General features: G+C 42.5%; 1 protein-coding gene across 2 annotated transcripts; it reads left to right on the plus strand.

The window, feature by feature from the left end:
• Positions 1–1,640: 1,640 nt before the first annotated feature.
• On the plus strand, positions 1,641–14,331 carry bcl2l12 (BCL2 like 12). Of its 2 annotated transcripts, none has more exons than XM_085785469.1 (8): positions 1,641–1,746; positions 5,466–5,655; positions 6,808–7,009; positions 8,833–9,037; positions 9,303–9,407; positions 11,454–11,527; positions 12,023–12,286; positions 13,783–14,331. In XM_085785469.1, the coding sequence occupies exons 2-8, from the start codon at positions 5,468–5,470 to the stop codon at positions 13,822–13,824; spliced, it is 1,080 nt and encodes a 359-aa protein (XP_085641595.1). In that variant the 5' UTR covers positions 1,641–1,746; positions 5,466–5,467; the 3' UTR covers positions 13,825–14,331. The 2 variants fall into 2 exon arrangements, with proteins under 2 accessions (XP_085641595.1, XP_085641593.1); XM_085785467.1 differs by having other exon boundaries at positions 11,451–11,527; positions 13,783–14,330.
• Positions 14,332–14,658: the final 327 nt, after the last annotated feature.

The raw sequence follows: 14,658 nt of genomic DNA on the forward strand, positions 1-14,658 counted from the left end.
ATACAAAGTCTCACATCTTCTACTTTTAAATATATTCTCAGCCATTGCTTCGGCTATGTTAGTACTGGTTCATCAGTTGTCCTTCCTGTCAGGTTAGCTGCAGATTTCAACTATTTAACCATTACATTTAAACATGCAGAATTTCAATGTTTTCTTCTCCCTTTAGCATTTCTACTGCTTTTTACCTTTAAAAAGGCATTCATCTCACACTACAAGTTATATGTTTCAGCTTTTTCCCTCCTAGGGATGAATAAAGTATTCCTCTACTCTCTACTCTACTCTACTCTACTCTAGCATTAGTCTTTTCAACATTGCTTTAGCAGTTTCGTCAACTAATTTAGCATTGATTCAACAATTTCTTCAACTCATTCAGCATTGCTTCAGCAACAGCGTTCAGCTGCTTTCAGCATTCACACGCATTTTCTGCAGGAAATGCTATCTTTTTCTAGTTCCATATGTGTTCCTGTAGTTTTTATGTTTTGTTTGTTTGTTTATTTGGATCTCTTTTAGCCCAGTTGGGCAATTCTTCCAAGAGTCCATAGCATAAAAACATTACAGAATACAATACACAATACAGTATAACTGAAACACAATACAATATAGAACAGACAGTCTTCGGAATGAATCTATACTACAATGTAAGTGAATTAAATAAAAATAAAGAAAGACCATTGAATACATTTTCTTTATTTACTTTTTGTTTAAAAGCCTTGTCTGTTGTATTTATGTGTGATGTAATTTCTATTATACAATGAGGTGACATGTCAAGAAATAAACTAAAATAAATATATTTTGCTCGTCACAACCTTCATTTGTCACTGCTATGCTGACGATATGCAGTTGCACTAAGCTCTCTCTCAAAGTGCTTAGATGATATGAACCAGTGGCTGGCTCAGAATGTTCTGCTTTTGCTGGTAGCAAAAAGAGGTTTTTTTTTTATTTTTTAGACAAAACCTTTATAGATATAGCAATAAAGTTGTTGCACAGAGAAAATTTGCTCCATTCTATAGGCTGTGAGGGCAAACCAGACGCAGTTGAAAAGAAAAAAAGGAAAAAAGCAAGACAGACAGATGCCTTTGTGTGTGTTCATCAGTCAGAAACAGAAGGTGGTTAAAAGAATGAAGCAACATCAGTCTTCTTCTTGAATCCTTCCAAACATGACTTGACATGAACACACATGTGTTCATACAGGAAACCTCTGCAGGTCCCAGCTCACTGCAGAACCACTCCCCACCCACCCTGACCTCACTGAGGGGCCGAGGATCTGAACTCCACAAACAGCACCATGATGTCACCGGCCTATATTTAGAAGCCAGCAGTTTTTTAACCATCACTGGTTTGGACTTGTGTTTTTTTCTCTGTGGCTGCTTCATATAAAAACATTACAGGCCTAGATAATAGATTATAGCCTATTATGAGGCTTGATGATTTGTAGTTTTATTCTGCCTCATTTTTCATATCATATTGATCTTGCTGTTGTGTGAGTATTAGATGAACACGTCAGGTTTACATGAGTTTAACTTTTGTTTGATTATGAGGCGTAAAAATACGTGACGTGTTTCCGGTCAAATCAGTGCCGGTATGAAACCTAGGCTATGACGTCACGTAGGCTCTTAGCTCCTCCCACTGAGATCGCGCTGCACATTCACACCGAGAGAGAGAGAGGGAGATAGTCAGAGATACAGGGGAATAATAAAGGACGTGGAACTCGGTGCCGGACGGGTCGGGCCGCGCACACACACAGAGGTAGGATATTATGGTCTGTCTGGTGATCGCTGCTCCGTGTCGGCTGTAGTGTGTCTGTTCCTCCGTCTTCCTCCGCGCTGTAAACTTTAGTCCGGGCAGGGCAGTCCCTCCAGGACCCGGCTGGTCCTTTCATTTCCTAGGCTGCTGCTCCCACTGAAACTGACCTCAGATCGGTTTCTGCTGTGTTACTGTAGCCCGGCGGTGTAGGCTGTGTATCGGCTGTGTGTGTCTCCTCTAGTTGTTTGTTATTGTGGCTCGCGCTTCCTGGTGACTGGAGCGTCCCTCCCGGCGGGGGGGGGGGGGGCTGTAGCTGGTCTGTAGCTGGTCTGTAGCTGAGGCAGGCAGGAGTTTATACAGACTGATCAGTGATCAGTGATCAGTGATGGGACCGTAGCAACATCCCAGCTGTGTGGTGAGTAGCCTAGGCTACTAGTGGCTCCAGATGTGGCTGCTCAGTGTGAAGTCCAAGTCTCCACAGCTGGACTAGACCTGTTCTCAGTCTAATCAGCCGGTGTCCTTCTGGACCAGGACCAGGACCAGGACCAGGACCTGGTGGTTCCATGGCCCGTGTAGCTACAGTCTGGTTATCAGAGGCTACATCTCGTCCAGTTGTTGTGGGTGTTTCATTATCAGGCTCACACAGCTGCAGAGTGGACTGGACTGGAGCTTTATGTGGGGGGGGGGTGGGGGTGGGGGTGGGGGGGCATTAGAGACGTTGACTGCCACACTTCACACAGCTTGTTATGGGGTCCTGTGATTGTTCTGTAGGACTGTCAGCTATAACATGTTGTAGGCTATTTGTATGTTATCTGAAACTTTCAGATTTTTTTAAACCATTTCTGACTCGAATTTATTGATTGAATTTTTTTTTTAAGTATATTTTTTGGATAGTACACAGTGAGACAGACAGGAAAGGGGGAGGCAGAGAGAGGGGGAATGACATGCAGGAAAGGTCTGCCCGACGCGGGATTCGAACTTGGGACGCCTGCGTTGAGGACTGTAGCCTCTAGCCTACATGGGGCGGCTGCTTTAACCACTGCGCCACGCACTGCCCCGAATTTGGTTTTAAGCAGCTATTTTTATTTGGTTTGTTCTTAGTAATAAATGTTGTCAAATTAAATGCCATTATACAGTCATTTTGTAACTAGCCTATACTGTATGTCGGCCGGGGGAGGGCCTCCAAATAAAATTTTGCTCAGGGCCCCAATTTGGCCAGCAGCGGCCCTGTCTGAAACCTTTAGGCTGAAGTTACATAACCTAATGACACACAGTTCCACTGGAGGACTTAAGGTATCTGTGTTTTCTACTCTACAGGCTATGCATTTTCTATTTGCATAAGATTAGATAAGATATTCCTTCTTATGTGTCACAGTGAGGACGTTTCCAGTATTAGAGCAGCAGATAATGAAAAGAATAAAGAGCACAAATAATAAATACAAAGCAATAAAAAGCAATATTTGTTTTTTCTTTTTGTTTTTTTATGCTGATTTGTGACATTTATATGTACACAGAAGTGATTGATTATATCACTGAAAGAAATGTAATTGCCCCTCTGAGCTGTAAAGCTGGGGGCTCTGCTGGTGCAGCTGCAGGGATCTGGATCTAAATGATAGTGAATGTGTTCTGGTTTGTTTACATGATCAGAACAATTAATCAGATGTAAATGAACTTAACTGATTTTAAAGCTGTACAGAAAAGAAAATTATATTTGAGTCCACTGTGGGTCTTAACATTAGTGTAATAACTCATCTATCAGACGATGTAGGCCAAACTTTGTGCAAAATTATATTTTCGAGTAAATCTAGGATGAAAATGTGGTATTTTTTTTCCGCATTGGATAATGAAGGCACACAAATTATGCGTCACGCTGCTCACGATTCATCAGCCACTGATATTGGATCTGTCATCCGTCAATCAAACGTCTGAAACACACACACACACACCGAGCTCGGTCTCGCCCCAAGTTTTGAATATCCCGCCCGCTCGATAACGACCAGTCAAATTAGTTTTCCTTACTCGAGTAAACTCGTGGAAGGAGGCGCGACAAACAGGACAAACGGTCATTTCTGAACACCTTAATGTGGCATGCTTAAAATCATTTAACTATATGTTTTAGTTATTCTGGGATGAAGCAGAAGGAGCGGGTGGGCCAGTCAGAACATTTGGTGGATGACTGCTCTCTGTGCTCATGACCTGAGCACCTTCACCACTTCATCTCACAGTCCGCCCCAATGACTGACTGACCGCCATTTATAACTATAATAATAAGTGTGTCAGTGTGGAGTGTGTGTATATGCCCTTATTGAATCTGCTCAGATCCTCTTTCCATTCCCCGTCTACTTCTCCAAATGTGGGTGCTGGTGTGTATTGATGTGTGCATTGTGGAACCATCCCTGACACATGAGACGTGGATGTGGATCTCACGGTATTTCTCGTGCTCTGTGAGACACTGGCATGATTCAGAATGAATAAAAAACAAATGCAGCTCTGACATCTGAATAGTTTCACTCTAATTGTCCCTCCTGTTGGTGAGACCACTACGGATCTAAACACTATCTGTGACCCTGTGTGTGACATTATGGTGACGATCCACAGTGTTTACCTCATAAAATCATTTCTGTACGTCATATTATTGTGTTGCTCTGAAACCAGCCGCTGTTATTTGGATTGGATTCTTGGATGTTGTGTGTGTGTGTGACAAAAGGAGCGGGAATGTGGCCTGACTGGATTAGTCAGGAATGTGTGTGTGTGTGTGTGTGTGTTCCATTTTCACTTTTGTCCTATTACTTCATTTATTTGGTTTCACTTCCTTGTTATACTGTATATTCTTCACTAGAAGGACTAAAACAGTCAGGTTAACCATAAATGTGTTTTTCAGTTTTTACAATCAGACCTGATAACCCAGGGGCCGGATTCACCAATATGTTCTTAAGAAAAATCTTAAGAAATGTCTTAAGAAAAAAATTAATAAGTTCATAAGAAAGTTCTTAAGTGCAATTCCTCAATATTTTCTTAAGAACAGTCATTTCTTATGAATTTCTTATTTTTCCTACTTAACAACTTCTTAAAATACGTCACTGCATTGCATTGCACGCAACAACAAACAGCATATACAGTATATAGTTTACGTCTTAACCATCAGTCACTCACTAACCATGGAGAAAGACAAACAGAGATGCAGATAACTTTTCAATGCAGGAGCTTGAGGTTATGGTGGATGAAATTAATGTATTTTAATAATATGGGAATAACAGCGGAAAATAAGACTGAGCTGTGTCAGTCGGCGGAGTGACCCTATGGCCTTAACAGCTAACTAACATGCTAACTAACAGTTAACAGACTCTTTGTGTAATTTACTTTACTTACTATGACCCACTAGTCACACAATTTGTTTAAAAAGGTGATATTAGAGGCTTATACCTGTTCACCGTAGGAATTTGACATGGGCCAGCCTTCTCTCCCATATTCTGTATCATTAACTATAAACTGTCTTCTTGTCTGTAACAACATCTATTGCACGTCTGTCCGTCCTGGGTGAGGGATCCCTCCTCTGTTGCTCACCCTGAGGTTTCTCTGTAAAAACGGGCTATACAAATACAATTGCCTTGCCTTGCCTTGCCCATGTGTATCAATGAGCCTTGGCCTGTCTATCATTTGAGGTTATTTTTCAGAATAAGAGACCGGTTTTGACCTGTCCTCCATCTCTCTCTTTATTTCAGCGATGTCAGAGTCTGCAGGACGCTGTCACTCTGCCTCCTCCGTCTCTTCCGTCTCCTCCATCTCTCTGCTAGAGGTCAAGGCCGAGGCTCGTCTCGTCCTCCAGGCTTTCCTCCATCGGTCCCTCTCCACACCCGTGAAGGAACGTCCGGGCAGAGTAGGAGGGGCTTACAGAGACTTCAACAAATTCAGGTACTGTTTATGTTGCAAACTGGAGTAATGGATCTAGTTAGTTGTTTACCTGTGCGAGCCAGCAGCAGCTCACGTGACATTAACACAACCACATTAATAATGATCAGGTATGAAATGGCAAACAGACTGAAACTACATGACAAACCTGTTACACTACAAATACCATGGAAGCATCCATGTGATACACATCTGTCTGTGAGAAAAACAAACATGATGCATGATAAAGAACTGCAGGCTGCCTCATCCAGGTCAGTGGTGCATTCAAGGGGCTGTAGACTGAATATGGAGTTAGAACTTACTTTTAAAGGGATAGTTCAACATTTTGGCAAATTGGCCCATTGCCATAATCATAGCCATAGTCATAGCAGTAGGTTCGTTACCTTTATTTGTCGGTGTAAGCTGTTTTTAGAACGGCGGAGCAGAGCCGCGAGCTGCTCAGAGCTACGCTACGGAGGCTAATGGAATTTCTTTGTTTCCCTCATCAAACTCATCAAATACACAATCCAACAACTCCAAAACACTCTGGTGGACAAGTTGTGAGCTGCACATTCACCACGATATGAGATAATAACACAACGTTACCACACAGAGTTGTTTTAGAGGCAAATTCGTGCAAATACCGCTGATACCCGTTGCCTTCAGGGACAGTTTTTCAGCAAGCAGTCTCTGCTAAAACAACTCTGTCTCGTAACGTTCTGTTATTATCTCATAGCGTGGTGAATGTGCAGGTCACAACTTGTCCATCAGAGAGTGTTTTGGAGTTGTTGGATTGTGTGTTTGATGAGGGAAACAAAGAAATTCCATTAGCCTCCGTAGCATAACTCTGAGCAGCTCGTGGCTCTGCTCCACCATTCTAAAAACAGCTTGACTATAGGGATTATGGTAATGGGCCAATTTGCCAAAATGTTGAACTATCCCTTTAAAGTTGTAACTCTATATTCAGTCTACATTCGGATTACAACCCCCTTGAATGCACCACTGACCTGGATGAGGCAGCCTGCAGATTCTTTATCATGCATCATGTTTGATTCTCTCAGAGATGTGCCAAATTTGCCAAAATGTTGAACTATCCCTTTAAAAGGATAACAGAAACAGGTGTTTTTCTGTTGTATCTGGAGCTGCTGTTCATTGTCATTTGATTTCCTGTTCCAGCTGCATACCGCAAATAAAGATAAAGGATGGAAGGGACTCTCAGAGCGATGTCAGTTCATCAGATGAGAAGAAGTCCGGATTCAAAGACTTCATCAAGCAGCTGCCTCGACGCAACACCTCCCGCGCCTCTGCCAAAGACCCCAAGAATTCGTTGGACCGGAACAGCTCGGCGAGACTGACACTGCCCAGAGAGCAAGCAGAAGTAAGGGGAGCGTGTGTGTGGTGTGGCTTGGTGTATTGGGCTTTTACAAAATCCAGCAGTTTTTGTTCCTCTATCGGTGGAGCGTCAGACGCCACCACAAGGTGCACGGACAAAGGAGGGGATGATGTCGCTGTTGGGCTCAAGTCCAGAGCAGGAAGTCACTCTGCCACCTGCTGATCACAACTCAGTGGTTTCTTTGAGACAGAGATCTATTCACAGTCACAGTCCAGAACCTGAACACATTGCAGTTCAGTCAATGCTCCTCTTTTAGTCTGTATACCTTTTTGTTTTTTTGTTTTAAAACCAAAAATGAAAAAAGTAGCTATTCAGCTTTTGAATGAAGAGAGGTGAGTGATGTGGGAGCAATGGTAAATATTTCAAAATGAATCCAAGAGGATAGAGTGGTCATTCTATGATAGTGTAACATTACATGGCTGCTTTTTTGTACATATCTTATCAGTTATATACACTGCCTGTCCGAAAACAAAGTCACACGCTCTAACATTTCGTTGGACCGCCTTTACTGTAGCTTTGATTACAGCACACATTTGCTGTGGCATCGTTTCAATAAGCTTCTGCAATGTCACAACATTTATTCCCGTCCAGAGTTGCATTCATTTTTCAAAGATTCTAAATGGGGTTAAGGTCTGGGCTCTTCTTTGAAGATGATGGTTCCCCATTATCCTTCCAATTTTTTTTATTTTGCACGAACATATCATTTAAAATAGTATGAACAATAATTATGATTGGGATGTATGAAACCCAAACCTCACCTATGAAGAACATATTCAAAAACCAAATTTGTTACAAGTAAAGACAAGAAAATAAGGAATAAGTAAATGATAAGATGATAACGAAAAATAAGTAGAAAAAGGTTAGTGATTATACAGTGAATATAGGGAAAAAAGAAAAAGAAATACATGAAAGAATAATGCAAAACAGCCATTTTAAATGATGTTAAATAAATAATTTTTTTTCAGATAGTCAGGTAGCTGATTCCAGAGTCAATAATTTGACCCTTCTGAAACAGATTAACATCTGTGGTCCACGACCACAGGATGTGTCTTCTGACATGGCTGTCTAAGAAATGAGACTGCATCGGTTTGGGTTAGATAAGTTGTTTCCAGCTGAAACATAATCATCCATGCAGTAATTATCCAATGGAAGGCTCTGACCTATTAGCTTAGTTGAATCAAAGTGGTGACTTTTTTTTTTTTGGACGGGCAGTGTATTACTTCCTTGTATATTGGAATAAAGAGTTTTATGAATCAACATGTGGAAACACACTGTCTGGTGCTTCCCACATAGTGTTGAGTAAGGGAGTTACCAGCAGAGGTCTCCACTGTCACCACAACACAGCTTGATCATCTGCTACATGATCAAGCCAGATCAAGCTATTGTTGGTTGTAGCCGACACTGCAGCTTTTATTCTGAAATCTTCAGTCAGATGTGGCGTAGCGGACAAATGAATCTGCCACAGCTGTTTTGATCATTATCACATCTGTAGGAGTCAGCTTGTACAGTATGTCACTGATGGAGACGAAGAGCAAAATAAACATTAGTACATATAATAATATAATATAGGTTGATTTTCAATCCGTGGGTTTGTCCCAAGAACATGTCAGAGAACTAAATGCATAATAAAAAAAACTGTCTGTCTGGTCGTGCTTGCATAATTAGCCACCTGGCTTTTATTTTGAAATGTTTAAATGAACTTCTATGCCATTTGACTACCTCTCTTCATTCAGTCACTGTGAACAGGTCAGGGTCAGTGTGGTGGTTGTTCATATATGGATGCTGAGCTCAATCTGCTGTCTCCACAGGAGGATGTCATCTCCCCCTCCTCTTCATCAGAGGACGATGATGGCGAGAAGAAACAGAAGAGGATGAGCAGGAAGAAGTTGAAAAAAAGGCTCTCAAAGTTCTTCAAGTTGAAGTTTGAGAAGGACAAAGACGGGCATGGACCTAAGAGACCCTCCACACTACAAATCAGCAAAGAGGCGCAGCCTGAACCCCCCATCTCTCCCAGTAAGATGCTCCACTCACACACCTCCCACTCCACTGGACCTGTGGATGTGTTTCAGTCTGCACATGATGATGTGGACTAAACAACCTGTGTTTTATCTGCATGTGAACACACACACACACACACACACACACACACACACACACACACACACACACACACACACACACACACACACACACACACACACACACACACACACAGCTACAGTTGATTGACAGCTTATATGTGATGTCACTTGTGATGTTGTGGTAAATGTCCCTGTAGACCACCCACCTGGATTCTATGAGGATGTGGCTGAGACGTTGGAAAGGATCGCCCAGAGATCCACCAGTGTGAAGGGACCCACTCCACCAGCCCCGCCTCCACCAGGTAAACACACACACACACACACTCACACTCTCTGTCTCTCTCTCTCTTTGTTTCTTTAAAGGGGTATGCCAACTTTTTCTTTTCGTTTCTTGCCTCACTCCCAAGTCCATGACAAGCGTATAGACACCATCCTTTCGACTGTGCGTGCAGCAACAAGGGAGATAGAGCCGTATCGCCCGTAATTAGCTTAGCTCAAACGCTGGAAGTGTATAGGTAGTGTTAGCCTGCCTCCACCTAAAGTCATCAGAGAAACTCTTCAGCAACTCTAAACGGAAACCGGCAGGCCGATCTTCGTCTCAGAACTGACAAACCTCTCTGGTAAGGCATCTTGAGCCGTCAAATGCCGGTAACGGGACGAGATCGGTCAAAACGGAGGGTTCAGGCTAACACTACCTATGCACTTCCAGTGTTTGAGCTAAGCTAATTAGCGGTGCGCCAGCTCTGCCCGTATCTCCCTTGTTACTGCACGCACAGTCGGAAGCATGGTGTCTATCTGCTGGTCATGGACTGGGGTGTGAGGTAAGACACGGGAAAAAAAATGTTGGCGTATCTCTTTAAAGGAGCTATATGTAAGTTTTGCTTTAGCATTAACCCTCTGAAGTTAGGTCCATCGTGTATGATGGCCGGGGTTATGTTTTACTTCATCAAGGATATCTGCGGAATGCCAAAGGTTAGTGACATAATAGAAATAAATGTGATGCTCTCCGGTGTGTCCATAGCTCACCCAGACTCAGAGTAATCCAGCCTTGAAATCCATGGCCCAGTAGGAGACCCGTGTGCCGTCACATGATGTGCCAAAAAGTCTGCATTTACATCAAGATGGCTTGCCTTGAATGATTGCGATTATTGGAAAATCAGCCATAAAATGCAATAAATAATGCCTAGATGACCATTTTATGCAAGCTAAGACCGACAAATGGGCCTCACATGGAAGGAGGAAGTCCGTTCACTGCAGGAAACAAGACAAAAAGGGCAATACACCCATGGAAATGTCAGACCTGTGATGTGGCTCTCTGCCTCATTGCAGACAGGTGCTGTTTTCATGCCAAACCAGTGGGGCATTTTTTGTAAATAATGCAAATAATATATTTTGTATCATACTTAAAGCCTTTATTCTTTTTGTCCTTATCTACAAGACGTCAAAGAACAGTTATATAGTGTCTAAAATGAAGTTTATTATAATTCTCTTTTTCTACATTCATGACACCCCCACAGAATGAATGTTCTGCAGGTTGTCCTGATTGTGCATTACAGGGCTGAGGTTTTACAAGCTTTAATACACAGAGAGACCAGGTGAGAGAAATACAGAAGAAAAAGCCATCGACTCTGAAGGGATAACAGATATTCAGCTACTGAGTTCAGCATCAAACTTGTTTTGCTTCCTCATTCAAACAGCCAGGTTAGCAATGTCAACCCCCCCAAACAAATCAGAGATTCAGAACATACAATATTTAAACAGAAAAAGAGTTTGAGTGATGTCTTCAGACACACTATATGTCAAGTTGGTGAACATTACAAATGTATTTCAGTCAGACAATTCTGAAATGAGAACAAATCATTTATTGAGTATAAGCATAGCAAGCTGAAGCACAGCATCATTGAGCATGGCTGCAGCAGGTTTGGCATCAGGCTCTGTCTCAGTTATTTGTTCCCTGAATGATCTGGTTTGCCAGACATTACAGGGAATGAAGCAGACAGAGCCAACAGGTGGATGCTGGGGAGGAGGTGGGCTTGCAAAACCTCATGGGCAGCAGCAGCAGCAGCAGCAGCAGCAGCAGCGAGATGTATGCAGAAGCAGCAAGTGATAGATTCTATTTTTCCCTCTCAAACTCAACCATGCGAGGCAGACGCCCCCGCCCTGATCCTGGGTCTGATGGAGGTCTCTTCCTGTTAAGGGGAGTTTTTTTTGTTACTTTTCGTAACAGTTGGGTTTCTCTCTGTAATAAAGTAAAGGCACTACTGAGCTGATTGACTGATGGAGCATATAGCACGTGTTTTGAAGACTACACTCTGCTCCCACTGACTGTAGCGTCTCTCTCTCAGCAGCGTGTAACAAAGAGGCCGTGGTGCAGCAGCTGGTCCAGGTGCTGTCAGTGGAGGGAGACAACATCAACACTAAGGTGATCATCTCACACACACATTCACTCTATTAAAATCAGCTTTAAGTTACACTCTAACAAGAAAACCAATAGGTCTGTTGGAATCTAAAACCCACCAAACCTATGTGTAGAACCAAACATGGTGTTTCTACGTTTTATAGATGATTAGATTAGTTTTTAATGGCGGCCATCTTGCATGCCATCTTCAATACAACATTTCACATAGCTGTTATAACAAAAACAGTACTTATAATGATGCAATGTGAGACCCATAAAATGTTTTGGACCTAATTTTGATCATTACATGCCGATATCGGACATATTGATACAATACCGGGAAGCCATCTTGAAAAATGGCCGCCATATTCATTTTTTTGAGTAGCCAGCGCATTTTTCAGTGACCCTTAGAGAGTATTTGTGCCAAATAAATCATGCTTGTATCACCAAGTGATTGATTCTGCTGCATTAATGTGTGAATTCACCTGTGTGTGTGTGTGTGTGTGTAACCCCTCACAGATCCAGTCAGACCCCTTCTTGCGTGCTAACCTCGCTCGTATGTCCTACGCGTCGTTTGCCAAACTTCTGGACACCTTCACCAGCAGTCAGGTGTCCCAGGCTCCGCCCCTGCCGCCGTCGGCCAGTCCAACCCTGCAGCGCATGGCCGTCACCATGGAGGTGTCGCGGCGGATAGTGACGGCCACGGGAACCGTGCGCATGGAGGGCTACGCAGCGTGCTACATGGAGACCTTCGCCCCCTGGGTGAAGAAACAGGGAGGATGGGTGAGTGGTTCCACATCAACTCTGTATTTTAAATAATGTTCAGGAGTCACTGAAGATCTCTAGCTGATAGAAACCACTCAGTTAAAATTGACGGGAGGTGAAGCTGTATCTGATTCACCCAAAATAATAAACCATGTTTATATCATATCTACAGCTGCCAGACAAAATTACATTACGGAATAGCTGTTATTATTTTATGTGTCATGGTCAGTCTGCTACTGTAGCCTACTGCTTCTAAACACAGGTGTGTTTATATACAGTATATATATACCGTGTGTGTGTGTGTGTATATATAATGTAAAATATATGAAGAATAATAGATATTGTAGATATAAGACTTACTGTAGTGATTCCTTTAAAGGTCTAGTGTGTAAAATGAGGGGAAAACAGTGACTTCTAGCGTTTCGATTCTATTATTTATCTATTAAAGCAGAAGTAAGCGGACTGCTAACTCCATCGGCTGACAAAAAGTTAGCCAAAACGACCGAATCGCTTACTTCTGCTTTAAATAATTCTATTGTTAATCATGAACGTGAAACTCTTGAAACGTGCTCTCTGGTTGGTTGGATTTTCCATGTTGTACAAACATGGTGGCGCAAGATGGCGACACTCTCTAAGCAAGACCCTTGGTATATACAGTATATATATATACATATATATATAAGGCTATGAAAACCAAACAGATTTTATTTTATAGCGATTATACACTTATACAAATATATTCATTGGTAGTATATTCAGATTTTGCCAATAAACTTTGACAAATATTACACACTGTCCCTTTAAGAGTTTGTTCAGGTCCATGTTTATATAGGCTGTATGTTTATATTATAAATTACAGCAGTTTATTCAAGAAGATGTTTCATGTTTAAAATGATTTCATTCAGATTAAAGATCATCATAACTCCAAGCAGGGCCGTTGCTAGGAATTCTGGGCCCCCTGAAAGAATACTAAAGTGGGCCCCTGCCCCCTGACTTTTCCACTTTTTTTCTTAGACTATGTATGTATTATCTTTTTTTTAATTTGGCCTACTTTGTTTGTTTAGCCTACTTTGTTTTGATGCTAATGCAGCATTACTACGAGTACTATGCAGAATAATTCAGTCATACAAAGATTAGACTACTACTGGGCGCTGGGCCCCTAGAGTTATCATCACCTTTCTCCCCTATACAACGGCCCTGACTCTGAGATCAAACCACCGTGGTGAAACTGGTGTGGGGACCAGCAAACCCAGAGCCCACACTGGTTTACCACAGAGAAACCAGATAGCATGCAGAGCAGTAACACACCCCAGTGCCCAGGAAGAGCCCACACCACAGACCAGGGCTCATCAGGACCCAGATCAGAAACTAAACTCCTCAGTGAAACCACATCCAGATCACACTGAATGTGAAACCTTGTGCCCAGCGACGCAGCGGGTCACATGAAATCTCACAGTGTAGCCTACCTATGTACACGGATCTTTATTCTCACCTCCTTGACTTCTTTTTTCCAGGAGAACGTGGCGGATCTGGGCGAGTCGCTGGAGTACGACTGAGTCCTCGGACCGGGTGTCTGATCAGCACTGAACTTCTGGTGGACCTCGCTCACGCTGCTTTTCCCCACAGAGTCTCATCTGGTCTGTGACAAGACCAGGTTCCAGAGGCGTCTTTGATTTCTACTGATTTGGGGTCAGAGCGTTCTTTGACCACAGGTTTACTGATTTTACATGGTCAGAAGAAGAAGAAGTTTAATTTAATTTAATTTAATTGTTGTATTTAAAAACCCTGTCAGTCACTGTTAGTGGCAGCAGGCTGAGCTGGTGCTGAGTGTTGATTGACTGTCGGTAAGAGACAGAATGAAGATGAAACCAGTTGATTCATATTGGACGGAGGTGAAATTTTCAACTCGGGTACTGAGTTTTTATCTTATTTAAAGAAGCTGTCCGGTTACAGGGTCAGACCATAAACTGTTTTTTTTGTTTAGTGGTGACATCACAGTCCTGGGAGTTACTGCGTCCCACTGCTGTAGACACTCATGACGTGGAGTCACCAGCTGATTATGTGGGAGATTCATTTAAAAGTCTTGGAGTTCAGGTGGAAGTTTTTATTGTGAGGTGAAGATGATGAGCAGCAGACGGTCAGCATGTACCCCTCTAATAGTCTAGCAGCAAGTCCTCAAAAAGGACCCCACAACACAAGTAAAACAAAACACAACAGTGTTTTGTTTGGATTGTTGTGAACTTCTATTTCTGGGCAAAAATTTGTTTTTTCGGGTATTCTGTAGAACAGTGGTTTTCAAAGGTTTTTACATCAAGGACCCCTAAATTGACACAAAGTAGACCACGGACCCCCATTAGACAAGATTTTGAAGCAAATGCCAGAAATACACA

Source organism: Trachurus japonicus, chromosome 8 (genome assembly GCF_045865225.1).
Source record: "Trachurus japonicus isolate A0001 chromosome 8, Traja_1.0".
Taxonomy (NCBI): domain Eukaryota; kingdom Metazoa; phylum Chordata; class Actinopteri; order Carangiformes; family Carangidae; genus Trachurus; species Trachurus japonicus.

Excerpts from the sequence above, each read along its gene's own strand:
- bcl2l12 (XM_085785467.1), top strand. The coding sequence starts at position 5,468 with ATGTCAGAGTCTGCAGGACGCTGTCACTCTGCCTCCTCCGTCTCTTCC. Across the intron at positions 9,408-11,450 it reads ACCAGCCCCGCCTCCACCAG|CAGCGTGTAACAAAGAGGCC; the intron begins GTAAACACACAC and ends TCTCTCTCTCAG. Across the intron at positions 12,287-13,782 it reads TGAAGAAACAGGGAGGATGG|GAGAACGTGGCGGATCTGGG; the intron begins GTGAGTGGTTCC and ends TCTTTTTTCCAG.